This window comes from Solenopsis invicta, chromosome 7 (genome assembly GCF_016802725.1).
Source record: "Solenopsis invicta isolate M01_SB chromosome 7, UNIL_Sinv_3.0, whole genome shotgun sequence".
In the NCBI taxonomy this organism is placed as follows: Eukaryota; Metazoa; Arthropoda; class Insecta; order Hymenoptera; family Formicidae; genus Solenopsis; species Solenopsis invicta.
The window spans coordinates 15,867,546-15,881,113 of NC_052670.1; the positions used below are offsets into that span (position 1 = coordinate 15,867,546).

At 35.3% G+C, this 13,568-nt stretch overlaps 1 protein-coding gene across 1 annotated transcript; it reads right to left on the reverse strand.

Annotated features, from left to right (window-relative positions):
* Positions 1-8,717: 8,717 nt before the first annotated feature.
* On the reverse strand, positions 8,718-13,568 carry LOC120358285. The gene has a single exon (XM_039452008.1). The coding sequence runs from the start codon at positions 13,566-13,568 to the stop codon at positions 8,718-8,720; it is 4,851 nt and encodes a 1,616-aa protein (XP_039307942.1).

The following is a 13,568-nucleotide window of genomic DNA, read 5'->3' on the forward strand; positions in this document are numbered from 1 at the left end:
CTTTGATTGGTTCGTCGCAGAGTTATAACATCTTAACGACTGCATTGTAAACCTCGCATAAGATGTTTTTAAAAAAATTTTGTCACCATCAGTCTTGGCGAAGTTACACTTTCTTGAACTTTACCTATTTTTGGGCTACAAAATAAAGGTAATGTTTTAATTTTGCTGAGTGTACCACAAATTTAGAAAAAAATATAATTTTAATATATAATACATAACAATACTGTTTCATATCGCAATATAAAAGAATAAAAGAATAACTGTAGTACCTTCGCTTACGCTTCGCAATACTCGCAAACGTGCATTGTCTAGCCGTAACTTTTTCACATCCATTTCTAAAATGGATGTTTTTGTAAGTAAGTCACTCTTAGATTTAGAGCAATCATTTAAGCTCGAATCACTACTGTCAATCTATAAAAATTTAATGTATTTATATTTATCATTTTGCATAACCCGGGAAAATATTTTTTATATATAATTATATATAAGATATGTGTAATTACAAAAACTTTAAAATATACAGATATATTTCAGTATACGGACATATTTGAGATTTAATTATCTATAGTTGTATATAAAAAAATGTTTCCCAGGAAGAATTTTAGAAGAGAAATTAAATATTTACTTCATAATATTTTGATTTTTTAACAGCTGATAATATTTTCTTGCTCATTGCGTCTTGTTTCATTTGAGCTTTACTATCATTCTGTAATGATGTGTGAAATTTCAGTGTATTTATAGTTTCACACCTTCGCATACAGCAATAACAAAATAGTAACATTTTAAATAATTAATGACATTAGGCAGAGTAGTAGGAAAAAATTAAAATAAAAACTGTATGACATTAACTCATATAATTATGTGTAAAAGAAGTAATTCAGAGAATTGACTTGTTTCATAAGTAGAACGTTAAGGTATGTTAACATTTGACTATTTATTTATCGTTATTATAGTCTAATAGGTTCCCACAAAATTTTGCAGTTATTAAGTCACGCGTAATTCAAATTTTACATTTCTTTAATAAAAACTTTATCGTAGAAAATTTTGGCTATTGACTAATAAAAAATAGTCAAACGTTTACATTTTTTTATATTTTATTTATGAATAAGGATAATTTCTTGCGAATTGTTCTTGTTTACACACATGACCCACACAGTATGTAATATTGCAATAATATTGCACCAATATTACAATATCGCAGTAATATTGCAATATGTTACATGCTGTACGAGAATAAATAGTGAGTTAATTAACAAAATACAAATTTATTTATTTTTTAAATTATGAAAAAGATTAGTTTCGATAACTTGATAGATGATTAAAATAAATATAAATCAAATTTTACTTTATTTCTTATAGAGTTTTCAATAATATTTGTTCATTTACCTTTTTTAATGTTCGTGTTGTATTCTGCTTTCTCTTGTCTTCATCTTTGGTATCACTATCACTGGAAGGGCATTTCTTTTTTAGAATTTTTCTTTCATTTTTCTCAGGATGTAAGACTCCATAATTTTCCAAATTTGCCCGCAGCTCGCACATTTTTGTCCATTCTATAATTATATTTATCATACGATTTCAAAAATAAATTTAGTACGCATATATGTATATGATATATATATATATATATATATATATATATATATATATATATATATTATATATATTGTATATATTGTAACATCCCAGATAGTCAAACGTGAAAACGCAATCTAAACCAAATAACTGCAGAAATTAAGTTGTTCGTAAATTACTGTTACATTGCTTTTAATTTAACGCAACAAAAATATTTTTATTAATTTAGTATCAATATGCTAAGTTCTGTTATCAAGCAACGATGGTTCCAATTGTTGCAACCAATGTTTATGGCAATCTGGTAGCAATTAATTTATGTGAGCAACGATTCTCATGCACGAGTATATTAATTGCCAATATGTTGTTGGAAACTTATATACCGCTATTATATTTATGACAAATTGGCGACAATTTGCAATCGTTTGGCTATCTGGGATGTAATGTGCAGTGATATTTTGTGTGTGTGTGTGTGTGTGTGTGTGTGTGTGTGTGTGTGTGTGTGTGTGTGTGTGTGTGTGTGTGTGTGTGTGTGTGTGTGTGTTGGCATGTGTGTGTGCGTGTCAAGAAGATTTGTTCTTTAGCTTATTATAACTTTTTACACAAGAAGTTATTGCCAAAATTTGTAGATATATAAATATGTATGTATGTATATATACTTACCGCCATGAACACAGACTCTTATTACATGTGTTTTGAAACTGCAAGAGCTCAATTTTCTTCTCATTATAGCAGCGGGCTGAACATCACGGTTTGGCCATTTTACCGATACTTTTTCGCGATTTTCAATAACACGATTCACGACTTCATCGTTGCTTAAAAACTCGTGATAGGTGCACCATGGTCGAAATCCGACAGCAATTTTATTGCTTTCGTTTACGAATTCGACCAATATGCACTGAGAATCACTTATTAGCGATGCAGACTCCATTATTAGAAATACGCGCGTTTATTTTCCTTTCCTACACGCGTGTTTCTCGTGATCTTGCTAGCCATTAATGTTGTCGTGAAAACTACGCATGCGCATTTCTGTAAAATAGAAGAAAGCGGCTGCGTAGCCGTAGAGAGAGAGAGAGAGAGAGAGAGAGAGAGAGAGAGAGAGAGAGAGAAGGTATTTGCCGGTTGCCGGTTGGCCGCGCGCATGGCGGCAATTTTTTTTGTATATATTACACTTATTACAGCATTGTTATCGGGTCTGATGGAAAGGATGTACGTATGGTGGACTGTGCTTTTTCACAAATTTGCAGTCTTATGGGCGATTTATCACCTCGTGTGAGAGCATCGGCGATGTCTCTTTTGGGCACCATGAAAAGTGTATCGCGTCGTTACATAGAACAAGCGTTGGATAAAAAACAAATAGTGGTCGAAGAAGAAGAACAGAGAGAGAAAAAGAAAGCGCGTTCAAAAACACGGAAGTTTCCAGCGTAAAGTATGAGAAGAGGATATTATAAAAAGTGGCTCGAAGAGCACGATATTAATGTTCCCGAATCTACGAAAAGAAGTCGTGTTGCCCGGTTATTTCAAAATGATAATGCATTTGATCATCCGGCTACTCCAGAGCATATTGAGGTTAGTTCTAAGATTTCATATGTCAAGTAAACATAGTTTGCTCAATTAAAGATACAATATATCTAGTGCGTATTTAACAGTTTCTTGTAAATTATGACTACGTAAAGAACGTTATAAGTGACATTATTGGTAATGTTAACATGAAATGGTTTTAGAGTTACAAATCAATTGCAGTTATACAAAACCAGTTAAGCTAGTGTATGTTGTTTATATTATTTTAAATACACAATTTATATTATAGATTGATGCAAATGCTGTTGAAAATCAAGATGAACAAAATACTCATGATAGTAACTCCGAATTAGATAACACAAATGATTACGATGCTGAACAAAATACCCATTATGGTAACTCCGAATTAGACAACACAAATGATTACGATGCTGAACAAAATACTCATTATAGTAACTCCGAATTAGACAACACAGATGATTACGATGGTGTACAAGAAAACACTGGAGACGTCGAACACAACTGTGATGCATCAGAATCCAATAAAAACGAAAATAATTCATCGCTAGAAGATATCGATAATGAAAATAATATGGAAGTCGACGAAGCATTAGAATTAAATCTAGATAATAGACACATTATCCAGCAACCACAAATGGAGGTAAATTTGTATACTTTATATATCTATACATACACTATAGATATTGTAACAGATCAATTATGAGATAGGTGTGACTTTTGGTAATATCTAAGAAAACATTAATTCTAAGACCAATGGAAAATGATCAACATACAAATAAATTAAAAATAATATTACATTATACAAAAGTTATACTTTTTGTAGGTACTGAACAGTTAAGGATAGGATAGTACAAAAAAATAGATTTTTTAATTGCAAATGTGTTTGTTTAATACAGTTTAATGTTAATTCATACAATTATATGTTAAAGAAAGTATAAACCTAGGGAGAGATCTTTTGACATCACACACTATGCCAAATTTCAAATATGTTGTAGAAACACCCCTCACACTGTTACACACTATAATAACTATTGCCAATGCGCAACAATTTACAAGAAATTATCGTTTAAAGTTTACCGTGTGCTTATTATACCGGGCCGTTGGAGGTCATTATCGTACATTAAACATAGTATACGTTCCGAAATTCACTGTTAGTACTAAAAATCTGTAATCTACGTTACGTATGCTATATATTTTTAGTATTGGCAATAAATTTCAGAGCCGAGCGACTAAGGTGTACAATACTAGAATCGATTATCAGAAGAAATTTACTTTTTTTACGTACGATACCAGAAGTTTCCAGTTTAGATTTTGTGTATAAACTATTTTTTCGCAATTTTTTTTAATATGCAATAAAATCAAATAAATCGTTATTTAAAATATAAAAAAAATTATTCGACAAAAAATATTATTTCTTAAATAACATTTTTTTATTTTCAACCAATACGTATTAAAAATATTTAGATTTTTACTGGAGATGTAAGTAAAAAATAAAACAATTATTTATAAAACACATAATAAAATTCATTAATAAAATATTTATATTTAATACAAGAAAATAAAAATAAATACTAAAATAAATTATACAAAATTAACAAAAAAGTATTAAATTACTCGGAAGTAATTAGTTCTGCATTTTTATATATTTTTGGATGACATTCATTGTAAATCATCTAAAATACATAAAACATGTAAAACACATTTCTATTAAGAGATAATGATCTCTATTTATATAATAGGCACTTGAAACAATAATTTCTTGTAAACTATTGCGTATTAGGAAGAGTTATATTGCGTAATGGTGTGAGGGATATACTGAAATAACATATTTCAAGTTTAGCAAAATCTGTGATGTTAAAGGTGCGGTCTCTCCTTATAAGTTAAAGCTATTTTTGATTATTACTTTTTTTGTAAATATAGGTAAGGGATCCTCTTTACGAAGATTGTTCTTTAACAAGAGAAGAGAGTGAACTATTGATTCTCGGATTGTCTATAAGACATCACATCACAGATGCCACATTAGAAGATATAATTCAAGTGATTGATTGTCACGTCCAGTACAAATATCGAAATTTCGTATATTAAATCGTCTCTCGGTGTCTACTGGAAATGGCACGATTTTTTACTATTGTCCAAATTGTAATGAACTTCTACGACATAATGAATATGAAAACAACTGATAGATGTGATTAATAAACATTTTCATCAAATATGAAGAACGACCGATACTGAAAGCGATGTTGTCAGTTCAAACGTGTATTCTAAATTACGGCAAAAAGGAATTATCAATGAAAATGACATCACGATTCAATGGAATACTGATGGTGTTCAAGTCTTTAAGTCGTCGAAAATTTCTATGTGGCCGATTCAAGCGTGTGTCAATGAATTACCTTATCGTTTGAGAAAAGAGAACATGCTATTATGTGGTTTGTGGTATGGTACAAAAAAACCCATAATGAACATGTTCCTGAAACCATTTGTTGACGAGTTGCGAAATCTACATGAAGAAGGAATACTTTATAGAGGATCAATAGAAAACCTACAATGTGTAACTATAAAAGTTCATACTCTTCTTGCTTCTGTCGATGCACCAGCTAGATTAGCTCTTCAGGAATTAACTTAATTCAATGGAAAGTTTGGCTGTACATATTGCCTGCATGAAGGTAAACGTATTTCCGTTGGAAGGGGACACGCGCGAATTTACCCTGGGGAACAAGGACTAACTAGAAGTAAAAGACAGCATAGAATGGATGCTGAAGAAGCAGTAAACGTTATGAAACCAGTTCGAGGAGTGAAACGTCCTAGTATATTGATGGTACTACCAGTTTTCAGTATTGTGTCTTCATTTCCACCTGAGTATATGCATAATATAATGTTAGGCGTTACACGAATGTTTGTTAGTGCATAGTTTAATCCAATATACAATGCAAAAGTGTGGTGTCTACGTAGACACAGTATTGAAATTGATCGAACACTTAATATCATTCAACCTCCTACAGAAATTTCTAGAACTCCGCGATCCATTCATGATATAAAACATTGGAAAGCATCCGAATGGAAAAATGTTTTGTTATACTATTCAATGATCTGCATAACCGGCTTTCTAAGGAAGAATTATGTAAAACATTGGTTTCTATTAGTTTTTAGCACATATGTAAATTCCTTAATTCCTTAAAAAAAAAAATAAGTCAACAGGAATTCAACGCAGCACAACATGCCTTACGAAAATTTGTCCTCAATGTCGAAAGTTTATATGGTCAAGAATTTATGACTTATAATGTTCATATATTACTTCATGTACCACAGTTTGTAAAGAAATTTGGAGCTTTATGGGCATGGTCTGCCTTTCCTTACGAACACTATAATGGTATCCTAAGAAACATGTTTAAAAATTCACAAAGTGTTCCACAACAAATTTGTAAATCTTATTTAAAATTTAAATCTATCCAAAATTCAACTAATAGTGTATTTAAAAAACGGAATTGTAGCATTCGAGGAATAATGCAAAGTTTTTTTAATAAATGTAATGTTAAAAAATGTGTAGAACCTAGTGAGTTTTTAAGACTTTTTGGTACATCAGAAGTTGTGACATTAACAATAACTGAAAAAGTATTAGTTGAAGAAAATTTACACGAAAAAGTAGTACCTACAGTTACCACATATAAATGTTTCATCTTTAAAAATGTTTTATATCATATTTCAACATACAAGAGATTAGTAAAACGAAATAACTGTACAATACAGATGATCGATGGATCTTTATTACTAATCACAAGTATTGCCATTGTAAAAACTGTTAGATTGGCTGAACAAAAATGCGTCATTTTCGGTCTTCGTCTAGACAAAACTAATGAGACATTGTGCAAGGTCGGTAACTTTTCTTCTTCTAATTATTTTTATATAGTTATTCCTACAAGTGATATAATTTCTTGTTTACCTGAAATGATTCTTAAAAAATGTGTAAATTTACCTTATGCCGGAGATCGTAGATGTATTATACCTTTAGTAAATTGTATAGAGACTGATTAAAATATTTATTTTTATCATATATAAATTTATCTGTTGCGTGAGTGAGTTTCTATTTTCCTTTCTTTTTTTACAGATTTTGTACACGATTGCATTTGTGGGTCATTAATATACATATACAAGAAATAATGTTAAATTTATATTTTGAATTGATAATTAATTTTAATATTTTGTCTTAAGTATCAAATATGTAAAATAAAAAGTCACTTAAACACATGCTAGTCAGGAAGCAAGTACTATATTATAGTCATTATATACTTTTACTGCAAAGAAATTGTATATTGTGCATATTTTAAAAATTAAGCACATATCCACCAATTAATTTCATTAATTCTTGGGATTATTGGCGAGTTCAAAAGAATTATGGATTTAATATTTGTTAATCTATAAGAATGATAACGAAAAATATTGTATTTTGTATTAATATATAATTTTGTGAAGAGTGATAATACAAGTAGACAAAATAGTGAAAATTAATGCGCTCACAGCGTCCGTCCCACTTGGCTAACACGAGATTCAAATAAAAAGAAATTAGTAATTTGGTGTTAATTACTTTGCAATGTTAAAAAGTTCCTAATAATTTGTTAATAAATTTTTTTTTATGACCACATATTTTTATTGATCACATTTATACTTATATTGTCTATATATTTCCTTTGTCATACCAAAATCAGCAATGATATATGGAATATTCAGTGTTTGTGAATGGATACTTGAACTCGTTACAAATATAAATGCTTTATTAAGAATTAGTATAATATTACACGCGCACTAGCGGAGCGCTCCGTCGTCCAAAAAACGTACGGCTACTACTCGCGGGTTCCGGTCTCGCCGAAATCACCAAAGAACTCAGAGTATATAAAGTCAAGAAAGGAGCCCTTATAGAGTCCTTGAGACATAAATTAAAAGACGCATGCGCATGAACGCGATATGATAAGCGAGACACTATGGATACAGACGCAACATACCGCCCACCAAGATTAATCATAATCTTCCTCCTTATCTTTGATAGGCAATTTACATAGTTTATTAATTGCACGCTTGGTTAAACCGCTCGCAGTTCGAATAGTCACGACACGGACACAATTATCTTGACCGCGATGCAATTCGGTAACTCTACCTAATTTCCATTGGTAAGAAGGAGTATGGTCTTCTCTTATAATAACTAAGTCGCCGATTTGAAGATCTTGTTGCGTTTTTTGCCATTTGAAACGGCCTTGTAAAGAACTAACGTATTCTGCCGCCCACCGTTTCCAAAAATCTTGACAAGATCTTTGTACTAACTGCCATCGATTAAGACGATGGATATTTATATCCTGAAGGTTAATTTCGGGCAAAGAAGTAAGTGGACCTCCTACGAGGAAATGCCCTGGAGTAAGGGGTTCTAGATCAGAGGGATCGTTAGATAAAGCGTATAAAGGACGTGAGTTTAAACAGCTCTCCACCTGTATGAGGGCAGTGCACAACTCTTCAAAGGTGAAATTAGAATTTCCCAATACAGTTCTTAGAAGATTTTTGCAGGACTTCACACCTGCTTCCCAAAGTCCGCCCCAATGAGGAGAATACGGCGGAATAAAGATCTATTGGAGACCTTCTTCGAGTAGCTTCTTATGTAATGATCCCTTTACTTGCTGCTGAAGAAACGTGTACATTTCACTGATTTCACGCTGTGCACCTTTAAAATTAGTAGCGTTGTCACTATATATTTTCTGCGGACAACCTCGACGTCCTATGAAGCGTTTTAACGTAGCTAAGAAGGCTTCTGTGCTTAGATCACTGACGGCTTCCAGATGAATAGCCTTTGTAGCGAAACATACGAATAGAGCGAGGTAGCTTTTCGTAGTTTTTCGACCTCGTCCCTTGCTTAATAGAGTGATAAAGGGACCTGCAAAATCCACACCGCAATTATAAAATGGTCTGCTAGGTGTAACACGGTCAGCTGGCAAGTTACCCATCAGTTGTGAAGAGGCGTGAGGTTGGCGACGTGAACACCAGACACACGAATGATAAACCTTACGAACAATATCTCTTCCACGTAGTGGCCAATATTTTCGTCGAATAGCAGCCAATAAAGCTTGAGGACCAGCATGTAGAAGTCGCTTGTGTTCGCGCTCAATGACAATTCTGGTTAATTTGTGATTAGCGGGCAATAAAATAGGATGCTTTTGCGAAAAAGACAAGGGTGCGTTTCGTAAACGACCCCCCACTCTAAGTAATCCTTGATCATCCAGGAAAGGATGTAACGATAGTAATTTACTGGAGTGCTTTATTTGTTTTGCTTGTCGAAGAACTAATATTTCCTCTTGAAAACCTTCTGCTTGCGCGTTCTTGACGAGGTGAGATCTAGCTGTCTCAATTTCCGCTATAGTCAATTGTTCGCTTGATTCCTTGGAACCTGCCTTGCAACGTGAAATAAATCGCAGGCAATATGCTAGAACTCGTTCCAATTTATTTAGATCTGAAATGCGCGAATATAAATGTTGAAAAATAGCGTCTTGCATCCTGGTATGATGACTAACTACTTTAGATCGTCTCTCTTCGGACTTGATTTCCTCCGTTTCGACAGCCTGTGCTTCAGACGTATATCCTTGAGACTGAAAATCGTCTGAATTACTGGATATCCAGGGAGGGCCTTCCCACCATAGATTACAGGTTTGAAGTATTGTAGGATATGCTCCTCTAGATAACACATCCGCAGGGTTATCTTCACTTCGCACGTGAGCCCATATTTCTACTGGTAATAGATCTGTTAGCTCAGAGATCCTATTTGCAACAAATGGCTTCCATCGTGACAAGTCGCCTCGTATCCAATATAATGTAACTAACGAATCCGTGAAAGCGAATACTCTTGAAAACTCAAACTTGCAAGCTTGCTTGATTTGATCGATCAGACGTGCCAGTAGCAATGCGCTGCATAACTCCAAACGTGGAATTGATATAGTTTTAAGTGGAGCAACACGCGACTTTGAGCACAATAACTGGGCTACATGTTCATCCTGGCCGCAATTTTTAACGTAAACGCATGCCCCATACGCGTCCTGAGAGGCATCGCAAAATCCGTATAAAATCAAATTTTGTGATACATGCTGGCTAGAAATCCTGCGTGGAATCCGAAGACTAGGTGAATTTGATAATTCGCTTTGAAGCTTCTCCCATTTGCTAAGTGTGCTAGCTGGTAGCTCGGAGTCCCAATTGATTTCTATCTTCCAGGTCTCTTGCATTAATAACTTCGCTAGAGTTATAACGGGACCTAACAATCCTAGTGGATCAAATAATTTACTGATCTCAGAAAGTAATTCTCTTTTAGAGCGAACTTGTTTGTTAAAACTGATTGTAAATAAGAAAACATCAGTACTTGGTTCCCAAACCAAACCTAGAGTCCTGACGACGTCGTTGAGTTTCAAATCTACCGTTGCTTGATTCTCGTTCTTGCTTAGATTGTGCACTGCTCCCGTAACATTGGAGTGCCACTTGTGGACCTTGAAACAGCCCTTACTCATTAACTCGATTAATTGCCTTTGCAATTCCTTGGCTTCGTCTATAGTTTGAGCTCCGCCGATAATATCGTCAACATACATGTCATTTAACACGCATTTAGCAGCTAAAGGAAAAGAGCCTTCATATTCCTCAGCTAATTGGCGCACGCTTCTGATAGCCAAATATGAGGCGCTAGCCTGACCATAGGTAACAGTATTTAGTCTGTACTCCTTGATTGGCTCGTCCATGGAAAAACGCCACAAGATCCTCTGATAATCTCTATCACAATCTCGCACTGAGACTTGCCTGTACATTTTTTCCAAATCTCCTGTAACAGCTATATTATAAAACCTAAAACGTAATAATATCGGTATTAAATTATCTTGCAAAATCGGACCAGTCATTAAGATATCGTTAAGCGAACGACCAGTGCTACCTTTACTGGAAGCATTAAATACTACACGCAATTTTGTTGTAGAACTCGTTTCCTTCACCACGCCATGGTGAGGCAAATAAACAACACGCTTGTTGTCATTGACGTTGAAAGATTCGACTAGAGACATATGCTGTAACTCGTAATATTCACGCATAAATTGTAAATATCGCTTGTAATATAATTTATCGTTTTTGAACCGTCGCTCGATCTGATTTAAACGTTTGAGTGCTGTATTTCTAGTTTCTCCAATTGTTGTATCCTCGGATTTAAATGGTAAGCTTACCACGAACCGACCGTGATCATCTCGCGTAGTAGTGTCCTTATATATTTGCTCGCATCTCGCTTCTTCGTTAGACCATTTAGATTTAGTACAGTTAGCATAGTTTTCTATTTCCCAAAACTGTTTAATAGTTTTATCTAAGTTCTCATCTTCGGCTAAGGAACAATGAAAAATATTTATCATTTGCACGTTATTAGTATCCTTGCGCTCGTTACTGGGCATGGAACCTGCTATCACCCAACCTAGCTTTGTATTTTGTAAGAAAAGCTTGCTTTGGCATAACTCGATTTTCCCGTTTTCTAGTAAGTCAAAGAAAAATTCTGCTCCAATGAGCAAATCTATGGAATGACGCTTACTGAATTCTGAATCAGCCAATCTTAAATTACACGGAATATTCAATGCGTTTTTGTCTATTTCCTTAGAAGGTAAAGCGCTAGATATTTTTGGAACAATAAAACATTGCGCGTTGACTTGAAAATTGGAATGTTTCGATTTTATAGTAACATTAGTGACTTGACGTACTTGACATGTAGCATCATTTATACCCGACACGATTTCTGACGTTGCGTTTCGTTTTAAATTTAATCGATTACATATATTGTGCGTTATGAAATTCGCTTCGCTACCACTGTCCAATAACACGCGAACCGGTATACGATACCCTTCCGAATTTGATGCGTCGACTATTGCTGTAGCCATGAATACGTTTTTCCTCGTTGCGCCCATAGAGTGACAAGCTGTCTTAGCGCTGTTGTCAGCATTGGAAGTATCAGCCGCCTCAATAGTATTCTGCTGCTTTGCTGTCGTAGATCTATGTAACAGGGTATTATGCCTGCCCGAACACTCTCGACAAGATCCGTGCTTGCAGCTTCTTGTAAAGTGATCGTTTCTCAGGCAATTGATGCATAACCTGAGACGTCGAGCTTCTCGTTCACGTTCCTCCGGAGTCATGGTGAGAAACTTGTCGCAATTGTACAATAGATGTGCCTCTTGACATAGAAAACATGCCCCTGCTGTTATCGAACTAGCCAGCGATGTAACCTTGTCTGTCACGTTGCTCTTAGGTTGATAACTCTTCGCAGGGCCCTTGAATTGCGCTTGTTTCTTGAAATTTCCCTTGTCACCGCTGGAAATCTCCTTAACCTTGCTGCTCTCGATGCGCTCTAATGCATGACATCGTTGAATAAGAAAGTCTATTAACGCATTGAAATTGGATTCACCGTTGACGACCTCGTCATCGTGTGACGTGACGTTGTGAATACTAGCCCTTTCTTCCCATGCTCGTAGAGTTACTCGATCTAACTTGCTTTCGACCATGTGCAATAGTAGATCGCCCCATGAATCGGTCGGCGCACCTAACCTCTTTAGAACTCTTGTGTGTTTGTTAACGTGGTCCACTAAATGCATAATGGCACTGGCTGACTCTTTCTCGACTAGCGGCATTTCGAACAAACATTGAACATGCCTTCGTTTAATAACGCCTGAATCCTCGAATCGCTTCTTTAGTTGTTCCCAGGCCACCGTATAATTGTCATCGGACAGCTCGATATCTTCGATTGCCCTTGCGGCCGCACCTGAGACGCACGATCGCAAATAGATGAATTTCTGAATGTTAGGCAATATTTGGTTGCTATGTATTGTCTTTATGAACGCGTCATAGAATTTTGTCCATTCTTCGATCTTTCCATCGAACGATGGTAGTTTGATCGTTGGTAACTTGACTCGACTGCCTCTGACAACGCCATCTGTCGCGCCATCTGAGAGACGCTGTAGTATCTCGGTTTGCGCTCGTAGCAAATTCCCTAGATGACCGTCGTCTTCCGACCCTTGTGTCGTTGGTGATCGTGAAGCGCCACCTGTCTCGTATCTCTCCATCATCGTCATCTGCCGTTGTAATAATTGCGTGAGCACGGTGTCGTGTTCCGTTGTACTTGCGTTTGCATTCCTAGCGCCATTGATAATGCGTCGTAATGTTGCTTGTACGGCTAGGCTTCTTTCCTCGAATTCCGCCTCTGCCTCGACGTCCGCTTGTGTTGGCTCGCCGATTTCCTCGATGATCTGCCGTTGAACCTCTTGAAACTCGTTAATCACTTGATCGAGTCGCTCTAGTCGAACCTCTGCGTCCTCCTTGTCGAGCGTAGCCGCTTGGTTCTGCACTTGTGCTAGAGCGTTTTCTAGTCTCGTTAGCTTGCCCTTGACATAGCCCCTTTGCTTCCTCAATTTGTCGAGATCGGCCAT